The sequence below is a fragment of the Sminthopsis crassicaudata genome, chromosome 4 (assembly GCF_048593235.1).
Source record: "Sminthopsis crassicaudata isolate SCR6 chromosome 4, ASM4859323v1, whole genome shotgun sequence".
Classification (NCBI taxonomy): Eukaryota; Metazoa; Chordata; class Mammalia; order Dasyuromorphia; family Dasyuridae; genus Sminthopsis; species Sminthopsis crassicaudata.
In genome coordinates, this window is record NC_133620.1 from 861,302 (window position 1) to 885,411 (window position 24,110).

General features: G+C 40.2%; 1 protein-coding gene across 1 annotated transcript in view; it reads right to left on the reverse strand.

The window, feature by feature from the left end:
• NEGR1 (neuronal growth regulator 1) overlaps nt 1-24,110 on the reverse strand; it is a 1,167,619-nt gene that overhangs the window by 200,292 nt on the left and 943,217 nt on the right. The window contains exon 6 of the mRNA XM_074265586.1: nt 13,842-13,993. Coding sequence (XP_074121687.1) covers nt 13,842-13,993 — 152 coding nt within the window. The remainder of the gene's footprint in view (nt 1-13,841; nt 13,994-24,110) is intronic.

Sequence of the window (24,110 nt, forward strand, 5' to 3'; positions counted from 1 at the left end):
GAGTGCTTGATTTGGGGAAGTCCCTTCCATTCTTTTAGATTCAGTTTTCTCCCCTCAAAAGGCTGAAGTTGAAGGAGATATTCTCTCGAGTCCTTCCAGCTCCCCAACTATGATTCTGTGCTATGGGTTTCAGACTGAATCTTGCCTTTGTTTTTTTTTTTTGCCTGTCTGATTTTGGGCAAGACACCCTCTTTGGGCCTCAATTTTCTCATCTGGAAAAAGGGGAAATAGAATTAGAAGCCTCTTGAGGTATTTTCCAGCTCAGCTTTTCTCATAGTCCCCAACATCTTACACTGTACCTAGTCCTAAGAGATAAGGAATGCTCTAAGTCACATCAACATCCCTTTCTCCAATGGACGGTGTCCATGGATGTTCCTTAAGAAGAATTGGACTGACATCGTTCACAAGACAATTTCTTTGTAGGCTAGAGATATACCAAAGAAGTAGTTGGGTTCTCCTCAACTGAATGGCCACATTGGGTAGGGGAAGGCCTTTCTATTCCCTCTGTAAAATTCAAGTTCCTGGAGGACTGGACCACCTCCAATTTTTGTCTTGATGGCCCAGAGGAACTTAATAAATGTTGAATCATTTATTGAATTAGTCTTGAATGAGTAGCATGTTTTAATTTGACAAGCTTTGGTAGACACACATCACACACACACACACACACACACACACACACACACACACACACACACACACAAATTTCCCCTTCAGATTTTAATCCAATTTATTGTGGGGTTAGAGTCTTGTGAAATAAAATAACACAACAAAAAGGTCTACTCTGGTGGTTTTCATCAGTTATTGGTCCAACAGAATTGAAACTGTGCACAGAAAGGAAATTTCCCCAGAGAATACATTTCTTTTTCAAGATGACAAAATGATTAGGCCAGCAGAGCTATTGAGCTAAACTTTATGGAAACTCACCACAGAGGCAAACACATTAAAAAACAATTTTTATGTCAATATAAAAATAATTTAGAGTTCAATGACAAAAGGCACAGAGGGTGGGGAGGGGGCTGCTCCCGGAGTATTTCTGCTTAGTTGAAAGGTAAGTAAAGATGTTTTTAATAAGCACTCATTCAATAATACCTGAATTAATGTTTACAAAGTGACATGGCACATGGAGAAGAGGAGGGAATTTAAAGACGGAAATCATGGGTGCCAGTGCTGGCTCTCCATTCTTAGTACCTGAAGACCTTCAACCACCTGAGGATCCGTTTCCTCCTTTATCAAAATTCAGGAAGGAGTCTAGGGATGGTTACCTCAATGGCCTGCAAGTTTGCTTCCAAGTCTAATTCTATAATCTTATCAATATTCATTCATTCAACTTTCTCAGTATGACCTTGGCCAAGTCACTTTACTAATCTAGACCCAAGAGTCTTCATTAAAAAGTGAGAGGGTTGGAATCAATGTCCTCTGATAGCTTTTATCACTCTAGATTTAGGGTTGGACAATAAGGCAGCACAGCCTGATCATAGCAAGGTTTTCAAAGCCTTTGAATTCCTTCTATTCCACAGTGTATTTTAATCCATATCCAATATCACATTTGCAGTAGAGCTCAGAATTCTGATTAGCAATAGCATGTTCTTTCTTTCTTTCTTTTTCTTCCTTTCTTTCTTTCTTTTCTTTCTTTCTTTCTTTCTTTCTTTCTTTCTTTCTTTCTTTCTTTCTTTCTTTCTTTCTTTCTTTCTTTCTTTCTTTCTTTCTTTCTTTCTTTCTTTCTTTCTTTCTTTCTTTCTCTCTTTCTCTCTTTCTCGTTTTCTCTCTTTCTCTCTTTCTCTCTTTCTCTCTTTCTCTCTTTCTCTCTTTCTTTCTTTCTTTCTCTCTTTCTCTCTTTCTTTCTCTCTTGCTCTCTTGTTTTCTCTCTTTCTCTTTTTTCTCTTGCTCTCTCTTTCTCTTTCTCTTGCTATCTCTCTCTCTCTTCCTTCCTTCCTTCCTTCCTTCCTTCCTTCCTTCCTTCCTTCCTTCCTTCCTTCCTTCCTTCCTTCCTTCCTTCCTTCCTTCCTTCCTTCCTTCCTTCCTTCCTTCCTTCCTTCCTTCCTTCCTTCCTTCCTTCCTTCCCTTCCTTCTCTCTCTCTTTTCCTCCCACTCTCCCTCCCTCTCTCTCTCTCTCTCTCTCTCTCTCTCTCTCTCTCTCTCTCTCTCTCTCTCTCTCTCTCTCTCTCTCTCTCTCTCTCACACACACACACACACACACACACACACACACACGCACGCACATGGAGGATTCAAATTATTTCTAGGACCAGGGAGATGTGGCTACTACATCATCTCTTTACAAGTCTCAAAGATATTGTTGTCCTTTTAATAGAACTCTGATCTTAATTGGTATTCAGATCTAATGAAGAACTCCCTCAAGGAACACAGGTCTGGAACTATTTTACAACTTATTGCCTTAGTTTATTGGGGCATCCAAGAGTTAAGTGACTTGTCCAGGGTCACATGCTCAGTGTGCTGTGGCTGAATTTGGACTTCGGTTTTCCTGATCACCCCAGGCTACCTCCCAGGAAGTTCTGCTTCTACAGGCTGTTGGAAATTCTGTATTTAGAGTGAGCTGGAGCTTTTTTATCTAGAATGAGTTGGACATTCTATTTCTAGAGGGCGCTGAAAAATCTGTTTCTAGAGTGATCTGGGGCTTCTGTTTTTAGAGTGAGCAGGAATTTCTGTTTCTAGAGAGAGTTTGGATTTCTATTTCTAGAGGAGGAAAGAACTCTAGAGAGAGCTCAGACTTGTATTTCTAGATTGAGCAGGAACTTTTGTTTCTAGAATGAACTGGAGTTGCTTTTTCTAGAGTGACCTTGGGACTCCTATTTCTAGAGGCAGCTGAAACTTCTGTTTCTAAAAGAGCCAGAACTTCTATTTCTATACAGAGCTTGGATGTCTGTCTAGAGCGAGTAGGAACTCCTGTTTCTAGAGTGAACTCAGAATTCTCTTTCTAGAGAGAGCTGGAACTTCTGTTTCTAGAGAGAGCTCAGAATTCTATTTCTTGAATGAGCTTGGATTTCTCTTTCTAGAGAGAGCTGGAACTTCTGGTTCTAGAGTTAGCTGGAGCTTCTTTTTCTAGAGTGAACTTGGACTTCTCTTTCTAGAGAGAGCTGGAACTTCTATTTCTAGAAAGAACCTAGACTTTTCTTTTAATAGAGAGCTAGAACTTCTATTTGTAGAGAGACCTCAAACTTCTCTTTCTAGAGAGAGCTGGAACTTCTATTTCTATAGAGTACTGAAACTATATGTTTCTAGAGAGATCTTGGACTTCTATTTCTAGATAGGGCAGAAACTTCTGTTTCTAGAGTGAACTTGGACTTTTTTTTAGAGAAACCTGGCACTTCTATTTCTAGAGTAAGCAAGAACTTCTGTTTCTAGGGGAGCTGGAGCTTCTTTTTCTAGAGTGATCTCAGAGTCCTATTTCTAGAGGCAACTGGAACTTCTGTTTCTAAGAGAATTGAAACTTCTCTTTCTAGAGAGACTTTAGACTTCTATTTCTAGAGCAAGCAGGAACTCCTGTTTCTAGAGAGAGGTCAGAATTCTCTTTCTAGAGAGATCTGGAATTTGTTTCTAGAGGGATATTGAACTTCTTTCAGAGAAGGCTGGAACTTCTGTTTCTAGAGAGAGTTTGGACTTGTATTTCTAGAGTGAGCAGGAACTTCTGTTTCTAGAATGAACTGGAACTTTTTTATTTAGAATGAGTTGGAATTTCTGTTTTTAGAGGGTGCTGAAAATTCTGTTTTTAGGATGAGCTGGAGCTTCTTTTTCTAGAGTGAGCTCAGACTCCTATTTCTGGAGAGCATTGGAACTTTTCTTTTGAGAATGAGCTTGGACTTCTTTTTTCTGAAGAGCGCTGGGCCTTCTGTTTCTAGAGATAGCTGGAAATTCTGTTTCTAGAGTGAGCTGGAGCTTCTTTTTCTAGAGTAAGCTTGGACTTCTCTTTCTAGAGTGAGCTTGGACTTTTCTTTCTAGAGTAAGTTGGAACTTCTGTTTCTAGAGAGAGCTGAAACTTCTATTTCTAGGGAAAGCCTGGATTTCTCCTTTTGGGAGAGAGCTAGAACTTCTATTTTTAGAGAGAGCTTGGACTTCTTTTTTTAGAGTGAGCTCAGACTTTTATTTCTAGATTGAGCTTAAACTTCAAAAGGTCTGTAGTTGTACCCTTTGTTTGCATGTTAAGAACAGTAAGCCCCAGGGAGGGTTACTGTATCATCCCATGACACCATCACTAAATCTGAAGGGAGGTTGTGAGTCCAGAGCTCTGAGCACTCCAAATGGCTTTTGAGCTGCGGCTGTCACTGCTGACCATCTGGAACCATCCACAGGCTCCCTCCATGCTCAGTTATGGCTCCATTTGGGCTCACACTGATCGTAGCCCTCCTCTGTAGGCTCTGATCAACCTTGCCTCTCATCGGTTTCTATGGTTGACAAATGAATGAGGGCTCCTCTGAGTCTCCCCCTCCCCATCTGTGTTCCATTCCACATATAATCAAACACAGTAAACATCCTCAGGAAGGCTGCACAGGGCCTGTGAGCCCACCATGGCCACCCTGCCTGCTCCTAGGACTGAATTGCAGGTCCCCCATCCCTGTCCGGCTTTGGCTGGCTGCTCCTCTGCATGCTAATTCTAAACCGTCTAGTGCTCCAAATGACTAATGGGTGCAGGCCAGAGGGGCTTGTTATTGGCCTCCTGGAGCCTAGAGGATGATGGGAGGGAGCTGCGAGCAGGATTCTGCTGCGTTTTGCAGAATCCCTGAGACAAAAATTGATGACTATTTCCACTAGCATTTTAAGTTCCAGGAGGGGAGCTCACCATCTAGCAAAAGTCCGAGTCCTGTCTGCATTGGGCGGTTCTTTGCATATGAATCCTGGGTTTGACATTATAGACCAAGGATTCAAATGATGGCTCACTGGAGTCACTGGAAGCAAGCAGTGGACCAGAACCTTTCTTGCAAGGGCCTAGCTGGGTCCCTGTTTGGCAAGTCGGCAAAGAGCCATTGTTCGGGGTTTGGGGGAATACCCATGGAAGGCCTGGCCACATTCCACCATCTTGGCCCATTTTAGGTGAAGCAAAGTTCCTTTGTGGAACTCTGGCCACCGGCGATTCTTTTCCTTTAGGGAATGAAAGGCTCTTCCTGAATTAAAAGACAAATTGCAAATGGGCTCCTGCTTGGCCTGTGAGATCTCCTGGATGTTAAATAATTGCTCTTGCCGGGATCATGATTTGATGGAGCAGTCATAGGTGGCAGTCATGGTGGCCTGGGCAGGGAGGCAGGGCTCAGGAAGGAAGAGCTCTTTTTGTCTCATGGTGGAGCTTCTGCAGTCAATACATCTCATTCCCATGAAGAACAACACGGGATGGGGGAGAGGGAGAACAATAGCCCTGAAATTCATACCTGAAAAAAAATGGCTCTCTACTTCTTTTGAATCACAGAATTGTGTCGACGCTCCCCAGCCAGACTATTTGGAGATTTAAAACATGAAGGTCTCTTAACCTGCCCCTCTTCCAAGGTGAACTTTTTATTTTACAAATAAGGAAACTGAGGTTCAAAGAGGACCAGAGACTTACTTGTCCAGACTCTACAAATAGGGAAACTGAGGTTCAAAGAGTGTCAGGGACTTTCTTGTCTAAACTCCCACAGATAATATTTGGCAGAATGGAGCCTGAGGTTCTGGTCCTCTGGCGTGAAATCTTTGATCTCCCTGTCATAGAGCTGGAAGCCAAAGGAAGCTTAGAAATCTCCTTATCTTTTCCTCTTCATTGAATAGATGCGGTGACTTATCGGGGCCCAGAGTTGTGTCCCGGGTCTGGATGCAAGCTAAGTCCCTTCCTCGGTCCACAGACAAAGGAAAGAGGTCAGGAGGCCATTTAGACGACCCTCTGATGGTCCAGAGAGGGAAGCTGGGGCACAGCCCGGTCAGCAGCATGAAGAAGCAGAGATGAGCCTGAACCTGTCCTCCAGGTGCCCGCGCACCTGGCCTGCGGCATCAGTGCTGCAGAAGCTCTGCCCTCTCCACTGTCCTGGCCCCACGGCCGCCCCCAGACCCCACAGCAGCCCCCAGACCCCACAGCAGCCCCCAGACCCCACGGCCGCCCCCAGACCCCACAGCAGCACGTGCTCTGTTTGGTCTCTGCAGTTCCACGAATCTGCTTTCAGCCAAGGCTGCTTGAGTGGAAAGCTCTCAAAGCAGGGCTCTTCTAATGAATGAGACCGGCCTCAGGGAAAATCAGAGTCCAGAGGAGAGCACTGGAGCAGCCAGGCCCATGGATGGCTGGACGGGACCGGCAAGTGTGTGGCCCCCAGGAGGGGGCTAGCTACAATCATGCCGCTTAGTGACCCAAAGGTGGGAAGTGTGGCAGGCAGATGGGGGGAAGGGTAATGCGCTATACCACACACCACACATACACATGTGCACTGACACACACAGCACACGTATGTCCACACATGTGCACTGACCTAATTAATGCACTGCAGGTACATAACACACATGTGCATAAGTAACCCTAATTGCAATGCAGCACACATGCACACAGCACACGGACACACACAGCACATGTACACACATGTGCACTGACATAACACACCACAGGTACATACTCCACATGTGGACATACATCAGATGTGTGCATGAACAACAATACTATCCCATGTGTGAGCTTGCATACCGCATATATTGCACACACTACGCAGACACTTGATGCACACACCCCACACCTAAAGCACACATGTGCACAGTGCACACCATTTGTGTGTATACACACAGGAATGCCATGAGCCATACCAAACATACCCCACACATATACCCCCAGTAAGACTCTCTTTTTGTAATTCTAGCTGGCAGGAACAACCACTAGGCTGTCAGCATTACCAGGCTCCTTGCAGCCCTCGGTTCCCGGTTTCACGGGCTTAGACCCTTTCCATTTTTTAAATGGAATTTCTCGATGGCAGCTCTTGTCCTTTCCCACCTGTTTCACCCCACCCTGTTTTCAGCTGCCATCAAGTCTCCATCATCCATGAGCAGCTAATCTTGGTTACCTTGGAGATAGAATGAGGGTTCTAGTTATAAAAGAGGAGCTAATGAGAGATTTAGAGGTGAAGGAGGCTCATTCCCTCATTTCTTAGAAAAAAGGAACTCTAGCTGAGAGAAAGTAAAGGACCTGCTCACAGTCACCTGAGATGGGCCTGGAATGGCTTCAAGCCAGGGACTCTCCCACTGTCTCCTGGAGGCCCTGTTTGCTCTCTTTAGAAATGCTGAAGATCAATCACTAAAAATCTCACTTTCCATTGGCTTGTGCTCTACTTGGGCAGGGTCTTATTTCACATCATCCTCACCATTTTAATTTAATTTAATTTTTTTCTGAATAAGAGCCTGTCACTCTAATGGACCTGGAAGAAAAGGTTGATTGGGGACAGCCCGCCCTCAAGCCAAGGCATAAAGGACCATTCCTGAGGCTGACGGAAGGCAGGAGCCAGAAAGCTAATAATCAGAGAGACACTTGGGGTCAGACCACTGGACCATCGGAGCTGGATCCAGAAAGAAGTAAGACATCGCACTTTGTGGTTCTGCTTAGCCCAGTGTTTTGCAGAAATCTGAATGATGATCTGTCAGTCAGGAAGGTATGAGGGAGAAATTTTATGGGGAGAATAAGAGATGCAGATAAATACCAAGATGGAATTTTACTAAAGCCACTTCTTGGTAGCTTTTAATGGAAGAGATAGGCAGGGCTATGGGCATGGCTGGACCTGCCTGTTATCCCTTCTGCTAGGAAGAATACAATTGATTTATGGATAGCTTGGACTGAGAAATCCTGAGCTGCACTCGGGCTAAAGGCTGTCTACATAAAGGAAGGTACCAATATGGCGGCCCTCAGAAGCTACCAGATTCTCTTTATATTCTGAACAAAAATCAGATCTCCCAGTTGGGTGGGGGGCAGAGGATCAGGACAAAATCTCATTGGTCAGCTATCCCTTTCAAAGGCTGACTGAAGTTTTCAAGAGTTGAGCCTTAACAGAAACAGGAAGAAAAGGGTGGATCACAAATCAATACTCGATCATTAATATATTTATTTCTCTCAATGATCTGTTGAAGATTTCCAAGGTAATAATAACAGAAGCCATTAATTAGCATAGTGCTTTAAGTTTCCCATAGTGCCTTTCATATGCATTTGATGGCCACAGTAGCCCTGTGATGGTCATACAATTAGAAAATGCATGAGGCACAATTTGATTCCTGTTTTTCCTGACTACAAGCCAATGCTCTGACTCATAATAGTTTGCACCACTGTTTCTAAGCGGCATCTGGAGAGATTGGGAAAATATACACAGCCAGAGGGGCTCAAAGACTCTTAGTCTTTATGTTGGGTTCATGGTATAGGGGAAATAACAAAGTAAAATGCTGTGGCCATGCTGCATCATACCCATAGTTCAATTTGAGTGTGAGGAATCAACAATCACAAAAGATTGGCTTACATGGGTAGGTTACACCAGGAGCTTAGAATACATGGTAAAGATTAGTCATAAAAACCCCAATCCTATTGAGATTGTAAGATGTGAGTTACATTGCAAAATCCAACTCATCATCCCATCATTCAGATCAGTGGTGATGTGGAAATTGATGGATGATATAACTGGGCTTGAGGATCAACCTGAGCTTTCTTTGTGGCAAGGATTCTGAACCTGGGCTTTAACAATTTATATAAATAAATAAATAAATAAATGAATGAATGAATGAATGAATGAATAAATAAATAAATAAATAAATAAATAAATGAATGAATGAATGAATGAATGAATAAATAAATAAATAAATAAACAAACAAATAGATAGATAGATAGATAGATATAGATATCTATAAATATATATATATATAAATATAAATAGATATAGATATCTATAAATAAATATATATTATATATATACATATATATCTATAAATAAATAAATATGTATATATACACACATATATATGTATATATACACACACATATATATATATATGTATACATATATATATATATATATATATATATATATATATATATATATATATATATATATGTAATTTTATTTCATTATAATAGGTTTCCTTTTATTGAGCACTGGCTATTTTCCAGGGTTTGTGCCAAGTCTAGGAACACAAAGAAAAAAATGAGATTTTCCCTGCCTAAAGAATGTCCCTCCCTTCCTCTAATGAGGGAGCCAACAAATATGTCAATTGGAACAAAGAGTAGACAGAAGCATCCTTAGAAATGAAGGTCCTTGCAGTCAGAAGGAGCAAGAAACATCTCCACAAAGGAGGCTGGCGATCCTGAGAGTTAGAAAGAAGAGTATATGAATCCTGGAGGACAACCAATAAAAAAGCACCTGGAACAGTACAATACATAAGGCTTCCCTGGGCAGATCATGGAGTGTATGTTGGGGAGTCAAGCATTACAAGACTGGAAAGGAAGAATAAGACCAGGCCATTTAGAACTACTCATTTCAAATAGTAAAATCCTCCAACTCTGCTAAGAGCTACTGATTCCAAAGTTGCTATCTTATCCTAAAAATAGAGGGAACTAGTGGAGTTTATTTAGTTCCTATGCTTTAAGAAACTTACTTTGGTAGCTCTGGGGAGGGCAGAATGAAGTAGGGAGAGACTTGAGGCAGTCTAGATAGAATTGCAATGGTTGTTATTTCAATAGTCCCAAGGGGAATCAATTCTTTGAGGCTGAAATGCTTAGAAAACTGTTATTAATCAGCTAATGCATTTTTATTGGGTCTTAACTATGCCAATAACCAAAATCCAAAAACAAACCTATGGACAGGAGATGATGGGAAATGGAAGTCATGACCCCTGCCCTCAAGGAATTTAGAGCTTCCTTGGGCCTGCGAGTCCCAGAAATATTTAAGTTATCAGTAGCAACACCTCGAGTTGTCTACTGCTCTGCACCTGTAGCTAGGACTGGAAAAGGATGCTCTAAGATGAATTAAAGCAAACATTTGTCTTGAGCAATAGGTGATGAGCAGGTGAATGGATGACAATGGGTTTCAGGCAGAAGCCTTTTCATTGCAAACTCCCCCATCCCATACTCAGTGCTGCTTTACATCTAAAGTTATGATCTGGTTTCCAAGGTTAAGCCATTTAAACTAAGATTTTGAGGACATAATTCAGTTTCACTATCCTGATATGTTTCCGTTTTTCCACTTGGTACTGGAGGATACAAAGCAAAGTTCTAGATCAATTAACCAGTCACTGTGCCCAGAGCCAGAGAAGGTATGAGGATAGAGATCCCAAGAATAAAATAATCCCTAGAATGCAGGGGTAGAAGAGTTCTTAGGGATTATATAGTCCCATCTCCTCATTTTATGGAGGAAGAATCTGATGGACAAAGTGGTCCATGCAGTCGTCATGTAGGCTTCTTCGAAATAATTTGAGGCCATGTTTCTCTGATTTCAAAACCAAGCCTCAGATTACAAGATCATAGATTTAGTCCTATAAGGAACCTCAGAGACAGCCAGACGTGAGACCACATTATCATACATCTAGAGCTGGATGGGACCTGATCCTTTCTTTTAATAGATGAGGAAACTGAGTTCCATCAAGAAAAATTAGGCAACTTGTCCATGGCCAGAAACATGACAAATGGCAGAACAGGAAATTGAATCAAGGTCTTCTAGGTACCAATGCAGCATTCTTTTTAATGTCACTATGATGTCTTGATCATATATTTTTAATTAAAGCTTTTTTATTTTCAAAACATATGCATAGATAATTTTTCAACATGGACCCTTGCAAAAGCAAAGAAACTGAAAGATCAGTTCCAATTTTCCTCCCTTCTCCGGATCCTTTCCTGTAGATGGCAAGTAATACTATGTTAAACATGGTAAAATATATGTTAAACCCAATAGATGCATACATATTTATACAATTACCTTGCTGCACAAGAAAAATCAGATAAAAAAATGACAAAGAAAGTAAAATGCAAGCAAACAACAACAAAAAAAGTGACAATGCTACGTTGTGTTGATCATGTTCTTTTCCTCCAGTCAATTCCCTCCAAGACTAATTGAAAGCAGATATCATATTTGTTTTTGTATCCAAGTGCCCATCGTCTTGCCCTTCCCATAGCAAGTGCTTAATTGATAAATGTCTGCTGAGTTGACTTGTCATCGCCACTCATGTGAGCTGGCAGTACTGAAAATGAAGGCCTGGAAAGCATCAATCAGTCACTCAAGGGATACTTGTTTAATAGCTATTTATGTACCAGGAACTCTACAAAGGTCTCTAATTTGCCTTGGGTGTCTAACTTCCTATGGAAGACAAATGGTCACAAAGGTGATGGATAGCAGAGTTGGGATTTGAACCAGCGACCTAGGGCACCAAATATACATTTAATAAATGTTTGTTGTCTTTACTTGATTTGAGCCTCCTTTTTGCAGCCATGCTGGTAGCAAGCATCACCTCCCCCAATGTGACACCCGTCCCCCTTTTTTACTCATTCCCATTTAAATTATTTCTATAGTTTTCCTCTTAGAGACTTTCAATAAAGGCTCTCCTTGTCTTGATAGCAGCAGAAAACGTATTGTGGCAAAATTGATGGCACCCACGAAAAGGACTATTGTGCTCTCATGTCTGCAAAGATTCCATTTCCAGACAGCCATGCTGAAGCAGCTAATTACTGATCTTTCAAGGAAACTGTGAGCATATTGCATATCACAAGTTCCCATTTTCCATCATATTGATGGATTTGCAGTTCTATAATTGTTTAACCTACCCGTCCAGAAGTCACATAAACACACACACACAGACATACATTATTTAACTGGGGACAATAGCACAAAGAGTCAACATTTGGGATTTCTACAATCTCTGGTGAAATAAAGAAACTAAGTCAGCATATTGATATCTGTCTAAGCGTAGAAACTCAAAGGATAAAGAGGAAAAAAAAACAGCTATTATCTTCCAGTAGTCTTCCTCCATAGATATTACTCCCCAGAAATAATATTAAAATGCTACTGGTTTAAATGGAAATGTGAATGAGGTCCACATCAGGATCTTTGTTGCCAACTGATATAACTTAACCATACTCTTTTATTATAAATCATGATTTGATATTTCAGATGATCACTGTCTCAAATGTTCCATTGCTTATCTTTTCTGATCTATTTATCTTACCATATTAATGTTTAATTTCTACATAGTATTTATGTGATTTAAGTTGAGACCTATTGTTTTCCAATATTAGGTGCTTTGTACAGTCAATAATTACACGTAAAAACTCCTTCTGCCCCCTAATGAAGAAGCAGAGAAAACCCAAATTATAATGTAGTTTAGGGACAACAAAAAACACCTAACTCTTTCAGAATTTTTTTTTTTTTTTTTTGGCGTAGGTGTTCCCCTCAGTTTTTTTTTTTTTTAATCAGTGTAGGGAATTCCCATTGTGGAAATTCCCTCCACTTACGCAGATTATCACACTATCCATAATCTTAGAGAGTTACCCAGTGCCCGAGAAGTTAAATGACTTTCCCTGGATCACCAGCCATTGTGAGTATGAGTCAGAAACAGGATTTGAATCCGGGTCTTCCTAATTCCAACGTCTTATTCTACCCACCATGCCATGCTGCCTTTCTTCTGAGTGTGGTAATAAGAAATATTGACCAATTTTCAATCAACATTCTAAATCATGGAATCTTTCACTTAGCCATATAAAAAATCTGCATTGACCTAAGTTGACAATTCCCATCCTGTTCTTTGAAATCAGAAATACAGAAATTATGGCAATTCAATCTGGAGAACTCATGTAATATTTTAAATAATTCTAATCTTAATTAGGAAGAATCTAGGGGATCCCACCTTTTCCTCTCTGTTTAACAACACTCAAAGCTATGATGCTCACACAAATATAGCAATATATCCACATATATAACTAGTTGGCTTAAAACTGCACAACTGACTCCCCCCCTCAAAAAAAAAAGTCAAAACCATATATATATATATATATATATATATATATATATATATATATATATATATATATACATACATATATATATGTATATATGTCCTATCATGACAAAAAGGTGGTTCTTGATTATTCTAGCACAAGCAAGATACTTTTTTTTTCAAAAATGCCTTTCAACCTTTGAAGAAAACCCCAAACTCTGATTCAACTCTCCTTTATGATTCTGATACCATGTTGGAAAACAACTTTGAAAGATTCGCCCAAATCAATCCTAACCCTTCACTCTTTGACTCCTCTTTAAATTTTATCCTTCTTTGCTTATTTCCAAAGCTCTGAAAATAATATTCCTTTGGGATTGTTCATGTGTGTGTTGGAAACATATTAGTAAAATCCAGCTTTTGTTTCCAAAAAAAGAGTATTAATAACAGGGTTTCCACACAAAGTCCATGCTTAGAACAGCTGTCTCATATCTTGCTGCTTACACCATGTGTTAAATATAGAATATTCCAAAGTAATTCTGACAGAAAACAACCATAAACAAACCCCATGCACACTAGTCTACTTTCACCATCCTACAGAGTATCATGAGTGAACACCGAGCTAGCCATATTCAATCTGAAAAGAGATTTTAGTTGTGACTTCATTGACATTCTTTTTCCTTCATAAGCTACCAAACGTCATCCTAAATATCAACATTTCAACTTTACAAGAATCATACTTTCCTCAGAGCTCAGCTCCTTCATAGATAAGGAAAACAATATGCAGAAAAATGGGCCCCTAAAATCGTGTACCCTGGGTAAGAGGCTCATAAAGAATAAGCATTTAGTCTCTATACTCTGTCCTTCCACCATGGAAATTGATAAATTGAACCATCTGAAAATACACAGATGGCACGTTTCGGTTACTTACGGTTAAGAGGCAAGCTAGCATTGGTTGTGCCTAGCTTATTGGCAGCCACACATGTATAGTTCCCAAAGTGCTCCTGTGTAACGTTGGTGACGGTGAGGATGGATCTTGTACTAAAGTTTTGAATGACGATTCCTTGTTGACCATTGAAGAGCCTGGAAGACAAAAGCAAACCCTAGATCAATCTATGTTTTATATATAATTTGAGCTTTTGTAGGATGGTGTTGCTATGGTAACATAATAATAGTCCATCAATTTAATCCATTTAAATTCAATTCAATTTCAAAAGCATCTATTTAAATGTCTGCTGCCTACAAAGTATTGTCCTTTTGATTAAAAAAAGGGAGAAAAATAGGCTCTTTCTTTAAGGAATTTGCTGGGAAGCTCCAACATAGATATACCAAGTATTGATCACAATGTAAGCAGACACAAGGAGTTTTCACACTAGTTATCAATGAGAAGGGAAGGAAAGATGGGGATGGCATTTATACAGCATCTACCATGTGCCAGACAATATGCTAATTATAAATATTACCTCATTTCATCTTCACAACAATCCTGAGAGGATTACTGTTTTATTACTATTATACATTTCATTACTATTATATGCTCTTATTATTATCATTCCAATTTTACAGATGAGAAAAACAAGGCAAACAGAAGTTCCACAGCTCATATTTGAGGGCAGATTTGAACTCAAGTCTTCCCGACTCCAAACCAAGCATTGTATTCAATGTGCCTCCTAGCTAGCTTTGTAGATGGAGATAATTAATAGATTCATAGCTGTGTAATAGAATCATGAATATAGCTGTTCTTTAAACTAATATTTTGGAATAAACTTTGGTCAGATCCTTTTGGTTCTCGCTATAGCATTATTTTGCTTTTAAGAAATTTGAACACTAGTGAAAATTGCATATTGGCCATTGAAGTCAATAGAAATAAGAAAGTTTAAGTTATGATTACCCATTGGGGAGTCATAGAAAGAATGGGAATTTCTAAGTAAAGTTTCTTAAAGGTTGGCAAGCATGAGCCTTATCTCTAAGATCAATTCTAAATGACCTCCCAGAGCTGTTCTCATTTAAGACAACATCTTAGAGTGTTGAGAGTCCAAGATTTGGAGGCCTGGATTTTGGGATTTGAATCTTGCTTTATCTTACTTGGGTGGCCTTCAATTCATATACTATTGCTTTTTTCATCATGGCAGTTAAATGAAGGGGCACGCCTAATTGTCTCTCAAGTCTGTTACAACTATAGATCCTGTTGGACAATATTTAATATGATAAAACAGATATTTATTAAGTATTTACTTTATTATTTATTATATTTTGTTATAGTTTATTTATACTCTCAAGTCCCCCTCCAAAGTAAAACATAACAAATATATAAAGAAAAACCCCAACCTTACATTTATGGTGTTACTACTTTTGTCAAGAACCCATAATAGCTCCATTCCTTTTCCCCCACCCTCCCACTGGATAATGTCAATTTCATTATGGTTGCCATTTCATGACATTCAAGGGCTGCCATTGGTTTTGATGACAATCTTTGGATTCAGATCCTTTTCACTAAACAACTCCGGTTTCTCATCATAAAATGAGAGGACTGATGGTCTCTGAAGTCCCTTTGAGCTCCAAATCTATGACTTTGTAATATCGCCCTAATTACTCATGTGTCTCCTCGTATAGCAATCAACCACTCAATCCACAGTTTTAAGTAAGTCCCTACTAAGGTCCAGGCATGAGCAAAGCACTAGAAATCCCCTTAAAAAAGCAAAAGCCAGCTGCTCCATTTACTCTGTCTACTGCCTGAAGATATTCTCTCCTCAGTTCTATTTCAATTTCAATCCTGCACTCTGTTGGAGGACCTGGCTTGCGCTCGTCCCGTAAGTGCATTGTCCATCGATCTCTCCCTTCCCAAAATTGTTATTATATGCAAAGTCAAGACTCTTGAATCGACACTTCAGATGGGTCACTCATTACACTGTTTTGCATTATTTTCTTTTTCTTGTGTTTTAGCCTTCTACTTTTACTTGGACTGAAAGTCCCATGAAAGGGAAGTTGATGTTTACTTCTCAGGACCTAGCAGAGTTCATTAAATCCTTGAGTCAGGGACTCATTGAATAGAGGAGGAGGAGGAGGAGGAGGAGGAGGAGGAGGAGGAGGAGGAGGAGGAGGAGGAGGAGGAGGAGGAGGAGGAGGAGGAGGAGAAAGAGAAGGAGGAGGAGGAGGAGGAGGAGGAGGAGAAAGAGAAGGAGGAGGAGGAGGAGGAGGAGGAGAAGCAGGAGGAGGAAGAGGAGGAGAAGAAGAAGAAGAAGAAGAAGAAGAAGGAGAAGAAGAAGAAGAAGAAGAAGAAGAAGAAGAAGAAGAAGAAGAAGAAGAAGAAGAAGAAGAAGAAGAAGAAGAAGAAAGAAGAAGAGAAAGAAAGAAGAGGAAGAGGAAAATAATGATGATAATGACTCTTAGAAGAAGACAATGAGGGGAAAAAATCAAACTAGGAGCCAGGAGACCTCAGATCAACTTCTACTAATATTTGTAATTATCAAGATCAAAAGATCAACTTCCAATATTTGTAATTATAATCATGGAATAACTAAAACTAGATGATGTAGTGGATAAAGTGCCAGACCTGGAGTCAGGATGAGCTGAGTGCTATACTGGCCTCAGAGACATACTATCTTTATCTCCCTGGGCAAGTCATATAACCTTATTTGCCTCAGTTTTTTGATCTGTAAAATGAGCTGGAGAAGGAAATTGCATACACCTTTAGTGTCTTTGCTGAGAAAACTCCAAATAGGATCTGAAAAAAAGCAATCAGACACAACTGAACAACAAAAATTGAAACTCAATTTCCTCAAGTGTAAATTGAGTACATTACTACTTACGATAACAGAATTAAGGTCTTCTCCCAAAAGTTATGTTGGAATTATTTTGGAATTATGCATGTACATCTACCGTACATTTAGTTATTCAGTGTGGAGAGTGTGCTTGATTTGGAATCCGTTTCAAATTCTACCTCAGAAACTTATGATGTGATAGATGGAAAGTGACTTAATCTCTTTGGACCTCAGTCTCTCCATCAGTTAAACGGGAGAGTTTGATTTTAAACTTGTCAAGCTCCCTTTAGCTTCAAACTGATGATTCTATGTTGTCTCCCTCAATCCAACATAAGCTCCATATTCCATTTCAGAGGTGCCCACCAGAGTCGGGCTTCAACAGCAGACTTCAAACACAGACTGAATTGTTTATTAATATTTTCCTCTTTTGCAAATTTCCCAAGGTTTAGTATTATAGTTTTATTTTTAAAGCACCAAAAATGCTAATAAAGGGCATTCCACCCAGAATTCATTCATGCGTAATGTGGCTTGCATCTAATCTAAGGCACAAAATACTGTTTTTAAGAGCAAGATTAAAATAGGCATCCCTGCTTGATTATGCTGGGAATTACTTACATGTCATGTAAGAACAGAATTTGGGCTCATCCAGGCCCTAAATAAACTTTAATCTTATTAATAAAAGCTTGGCTTGAATAAACATTGAACCAACTTTAACCTGAGCAATAATCTGAGTGATCTTTCGCTCAGCTACAAGAGAGTCAGACATGAAACATGGAGAGGAAGCTGTGTGTCTTTTCCCTTTCTGCCTCCAAGTGCAAATCTATTGTCATTAGCACTACATTTCCATAGTGATTATTGGATATCTTTCTGCATCCCATTAATGACTTTATTTTCAACTAATTAGTTTATGTTGCTGCATTAAAAATGACAGTTTCATTTCACTGGAAGCTTTATAGTTACAGCCCAAATCAATTCTGCCTGTCTGTATATCTCAGATACATTCTCTGGAGGGCTGCCACTCCCTGGAGAGAGAACCCCATTGAGCCTCACTGCCAAGGCCACGTCTGCACTGGCAACTAGAAAACGCAGAAGAAATTACGCAGGGTCTCTGGTGGGGTGGACCGGTCTCTGGGGGGAAATTCTCCAGAGAAGGGGAGGAAATCAAAGGGCATCCTCACATCCCTCACAGAACGGCGGGAGTCCCTGCTTCCTCAGAGCCTGAGAATTCTTTGTCAGAGGATTATAGATTTGGTGTTTCAAAGGCCCTTGCAGGTCGCTCACTGTTTTACAGATGAGACAATTGAGGCCTAAAGATAGAAAGGTCTCTTCTAAGGTCATAGAGGAAATAAGTGGCAGGGCTGGGATTCAGAAAAAGAGGTGGCAGGTATGGTGTAACTCTTCATTCGCGCATACGGATGCTTTTAAAAAAATCATTTATGGTTTTTGCTAATTTTAAAGAAAAAGAAGACCTTTGTGCAATTACTTAGGAGGAAGAATAGGGCAACAGGCATATCTAAATCTGTGGTTTTATTTGTGGAGTGTGGACAATCCCAGTGCTTACTGGATTGTCACCCAGAGGTAATGCACTGTCTTTGAAAGTTACAGACTAATGGGCTCAATCCTGGTGGCCCTTGGCCACGTGGCTCATAGTAGCAGAGGCTGCTCTGCAATGAGGTTTTCCTATTTCAAGGTCACTCCTCTATCCACTGAACAAATGGGAAGCAACCATGATGCTTCCTGGGTGATAGAGGGACATCTGCCCGCTATGTAAAACAAGAAGGTTTTTTTGGGGGTAGAGTGGACCCCTACAAATCCCTTCTCATGAAAATGCTGTCAAATGATTGAGATCAATGCTAATATTCAGCTAGAGGTTAGTGAAAATAAAGACAAATTTCCCCCCACGCAAATGCAAGGATTCTACCCAGAGACAAATTGGGGTTCACAAGTTCCCAGTTAAATACTCATGATTTAATCCCTGCAGACCTCCAGCCACTAATATCTTACTTCTTTCATGGGCCCTCTGTTGTTCTGGGCACTTCCATTGGACTGATGGCGCACACTTGGAGTTCCTAGCTGAAACTCTGACATGTCTCTCTTAATTAAGGTTACCTTGAGGAGAACAGGGGCTATTCTGTCCCTCGTGCTTAGCAGAGACTCCATACATCATCCAAATAATCTCCTTATTCTTTCCTCCATTTTTTGTGGTGAGAATAATCAATCAGCAAACATTCAGTAAGAAGCACAAAATGGTGTCGGGCTCTATACCAAGTGCTAGAGAAGCCAAGACAAAAATGAAACGGCTCTTGCTCTCTGGAGGCTTATAGTCTAGTGGAGAGTATAGCATATGTGTGTCTATCTATCTATCCATCCATCTATCTAGATCTCTCTCTATCTATATACATATCTTTACATATACACACATACATATGTCCATAAGACTTCACAAAATATGCACGAGTAAGGCCATAGCTTGTCTCTGGCTAATTTGACATAAAATGCATCCATTTCCAAACAACCCATGGCATCTTGAAATCCCCTCCTCTGAGATAATTCAGGCAAGAAAGGAGTTTTCTCTGTTTCCTTCCCTAGTAATGAGTCTCCTATATAAGTGCAGAGCCTTAGGACTGGCAGGATGCTGCAGCCAGGAGAGCCAATATATCTCAGAGAAATATGGGATTCTGAATCTCCACTGAGGGGATCAGAAGGAGACCATCCCTTGGAAAGATGTCTTGGATCAATGGGTCAACCATGACCCGACTTTCAACGGGGTACTTTCCTGCCTTCTCATTAGGAGAACCCTTCCAGGAGAATTCATCCAAGGCTGCTTCCTGGATCTACATTACCGTGTAGTTGTCTTCTTTCCCATTGCAATTAATTAAGGGAAGTCCACCTAGGGAACACTTAGACATGAAGGCTCCCTCAAACCAATATTCTGATCAGAATCTGGGGACTCATTTTACCTACAATCTTCTTTCTTCTCAGTACTCCTTTGATCTTAGAGAGAGTATTTGATCACAAGATTTCAGTCATCATCTTAGGCCAAATGAATAAATAAAATAAATATTATTAATAAACAAACAAACAAACAAATAAATAAATAAATAAAATAAAATAAATAAAAGCCTTTGTTGGATTATTTACTTCACAACATCCTTCCATTTTAGGCTATCTCCAAATTGGACCCCTCCAAGATCTTGAGCACGAAAGCTCTTTGCCTCCTTTGACCATTTATTCTTTTTAGTCCTTGCCCAGATTCTCCCCTCTTCTCTCCAACAAGTCAATGAACACACATTTATTTACTACTTGGACCCCACAGTTAAACAGTTGAGCAAGATGCCATTTTCTCCCCTTGAAAGCCCAACCTTCTTGGCCAGCTACGATTTATATTCTGCTAGTTCTTAACCTTGTTTGCCGCTCTAGCTGCCTTTTCTCTTCCACTCCCCATCCCCCAGTTGTTCCTACTCAGAGTCTTCCTACCCTAGTAAAGGATTGCAGAATTAGAAACTCAAAAGTCATTTAATGCAAGATGAATGGGAATTTCCTTGGATTTCATCCAGCTCTAATGGATCATCCATTGCATCCATTTGTATTTACAGAACTGAGCTCTTCTTAGTCCTGTGACTGGATGCTCCAGGGCTCTCCGGGCTGACAACTTGTTCCTCTGGGATTCATTATGAAGCTGGAAAGAATGATCAGAGTTGCAGGCCCTCCCACTCTCTGGGTCCTGTACCACCCACATCCAGCCTGCCAACTTCATTCATTGTCACGTATAATCCTGCCACCATTAATTCTACATGGCAATGTGAGGATACAAAGCAAGCTAAGGCACACTAACTCAATTTAAGAAATCCCAGCAAATAACCGTGTCAAAGAAGGAAAATGACTACTGGGGTGAGGAGGGAAGGGAAAGGGAGATGGGAAGACAATAATGGGTCATTGAGAGAAGTCAAAGCTATTCAACTATTATTTTACTGCTGTGTCTCTGCAAATGAGGATGATCTTTGGGCTGGAAAATACAGAACAAAGGAGGCGAGGCGAGGAAAGACAGAGACGGCATCCAAGATAAAAAGGGAGGCCATAAGAGAGCACCTAGCTGTCCTTAATTGGTTAGAGTCTTCCAGCCAAAATAAATGCAGTCTTTATGTCCTGAAATAGCTGGTGGATATGATTTCGGCCCACTGTTCCTGTTATTTGTAGAATATGGAGAATGTGACCAATTGTTTGAAACTGGAAGAACGGTGATTTTTTTCCCCTGTGATGGAAAAAAGGAATGAAATCTGCAAACTAAGTTTCACCTCAAATCTGATCAAATTCAAGTGGATTTTGTTAAAGAGAACATGAAACAGTGGTTGGTCCCAGAGAGCCAGTGAGGCAGCTGGCTCCAGGGCAAACTAGAGAATCCTTCTCCTTCATGGGGCCCCTCCTGCCTCCTGAGCCAGCTGTTTCATCTCGAGGCCTATTCTGACCCTACCTACTCCAATCAGACGGTCTGCTTTCTGTTTTCCCAGCCTCCACAAGACAGTTTTCATCTTTCTGCCTTAACCAAACTTTTCTTCCATATCTCAATCCTCTGACCTTCTAGAAGCCCTCATTTCCTGGAAGACAAGGCACAGCAGGCTCCTCCTCCTCCAGACTCTTGGGATCACCGCCCTCTTGAAAGTGCTTGTATCAAGAACATTTTAATTGTGTATGTGTTATGCCATCTCCAACTTAGAAGAAAGAGATTTCCTCGAAAGAAAGGACTATTTCATTTTTTGCATCTTTCTCTGTGACCCTGCCACACACAGGGATCAAATTTGGCCTCAGACATTTCCTAGCTGTGGGACCCTGAGCAAGTCACTTCCCTCTGTCTGCCTCAGTTTCCCCATCTGTGAAAGAAACTGGATTGGTTGATTATTCCACTATCTTTGCCAAAAAACAAAAACAAAAACAAAAAAAACAAAACAAAATCTTCAAAATGGGCTCATGACTGAAATGACTGAACATCCTCATTATCCTGCATTATATAATGCATTTTCTTGGCTTGAATTGGACTGAACTCCTGAAGAACAGCTGATGTCAGATTAAGCTTCTGTACTTTTTTGACAGGGTTGCAAAGTTAGATCCAGAGATGATGAGTATATGGTTGATCTATAAATATAAATACATATCTATCTATCTATCTATCTATCTATCTATCTATCTATATGTCTCATATATGTGTGTGTGTTTGTATATATATATATATATATATATAAATATACATATATACTATATATATACATATATATGTATAAATATACATATATACTATATATATGTATATATATACATATATGTGTATATATATACATATATATATATATATATATGACATTGTGTTTAGCAAGGCATTTAATAAAATCTCTCAAGCTAAATTTGTAGAAAAAATAGGAATATGTGAATAGAAGAAAGGATACTTAGGGGGATTTAAAACCAGTCAAACGCTCAGACACGAAGAACACTCCCCAATAATTTAATGCCAACTTGGCAGTGGGATGACTAGGGGATATGATCTTAGCCCTAAGTTCTTTGTCATTTCTAGCAGTGACTTGGATAAAAGCATAGATAGCACGTGCTATTTCCAATGAACCAAAGCTAAGAGCAACAGTTAATCTACTGTATGGTAGACACAGAACACAAATGTTACTGACAGGACAGACCACGAGGTCAAAAGTAATAAGGAGACACTGAATAGAGATTCATATAAATACTTCAGTGGGAAAAGCAAAACAAATAGAATAAACACTTTGCAGGAATTGGATGGAGGGCATTTTGCTAGATAGAAACTTGAAAAAGACCCTAACCTTTCAGTGGACTACAAACTCAGCATGAACCAGAAGTATGATACAGCTGAACAAAATGTAGCCATAAAATAGTCCCAGGCTACATTGAAACATTAACATAGATTCTAGGGTCTGAATGTAAAAGTCGGAGCTCTGCTTCCTTCTGTTCTGGGCACCTCCCTGCTAGGACTCTGCATTCAGCTCAGTGGTTCCCATTTTAAGTAATTGTGTTACAGCTCTGAGTCTCTCCCTAATCCTAATTCCAATTTTAGCCTTTCTCCTGCTTCCCTCACCTGCTGATCCCTTCCCTTCCCAGACTGTTTTCCAGATTCTTGTGAACATTCCTGCCTCTTAACTTCCCTAGTTACCTTTAAGTCTCAGCTAAAATCTCTCCTGCAAACAATAAAATAAAAACAAAACCCCCCTAAAATCCCCCAAACTCTCCTCATCCCCCCTAATACAATGCCTTTCTTCTACTGATTATCTTCCATTCATCTCACACACACACACTTAAATTTGTGCATTTACATATAGGTGGGTATGCATAGACACACACACACAGTGTGTATGTAGTTGTTTACATTTTGGCTCCTTTTGCAACTGAAATCTCTGAGGGCAAGAACTGTCTTTTGCCTTTTTCTATGCTGATTGCAATGCTTGACACACAGTAGGTGCTTAATAAGTTCTTGTTGAGGGACTAACCTCTGCTCTATTTATGCTCTTTCAGAGCAGGGGTTAATTTTGCTTTTTTTGGTATGCTCAGCATTTAGCATAATTCCTGCCTCCTAATAGGTTTAAGCACATTAATGCTTGTTGACTGACTGTGCTTTCAAGGAAGCATCAGGGATTGTGTGGGGCAGAGAAGGGAGACTTCCATTCAGGTTCCACACCAGGAGTCTGCAGAGTGAGAGAGATCAGAAGTCAGGCCTCCATGTATGGGTGGTTCTAGCAAATTATCCAGAGGTTTGGACAAACAAGTAGGCCTTTGTGTTGCAGGCCATGCTAGTCTAGTCAGAGCTGGGGGGCTCCCAAAACCAAGTGGGTTAATAAATAGTAATAAAAATAATACTACTAAAATCACACTAATAAATAAAAAATTAATAATAATAACAAACTCCCTGTGGCCAAAGACCTCCCAACAATTTGCTTCTTCTCGGTTCAGCTTTTTAGAACAATTGGGCTTTTTGTCTCAGCAGCCTTTGATTTCAAAGGCAAGCAGCTGCAAAAGCTGCTCTGCTGCCCTGAGGAAAGAGATGAAAACTCCCTGTTCCAGATCAGCATCAATTTCTCGTCCCTTCCTAAGGTCACAGAATACCAGAGTCCCAATGGATCTCTCCCAACAATGTATATATGGACTTGGGTTAACCGTTTCATAAATTCGTTTGATAATGTGGACTGTTTCTGGGAAAGTCCAAATATAATCCCTCTCAGATGCCAGAAGGAAAAAAATAGATTAAATATTGAACAGGCAGGAAATTATTTTCAAAACAAGAGTCTCGAAGTTGGACTGGAAGAGATCATAGCCTGACAATTTCACGATTCACCAAAGGCAATGTTGATTCCATGCGAGGTATCAGACTCATTTCGACTTCTCCCAGATGTGGCGGCTGGAGGAAGGAGAGCAGGAGGAGGAAC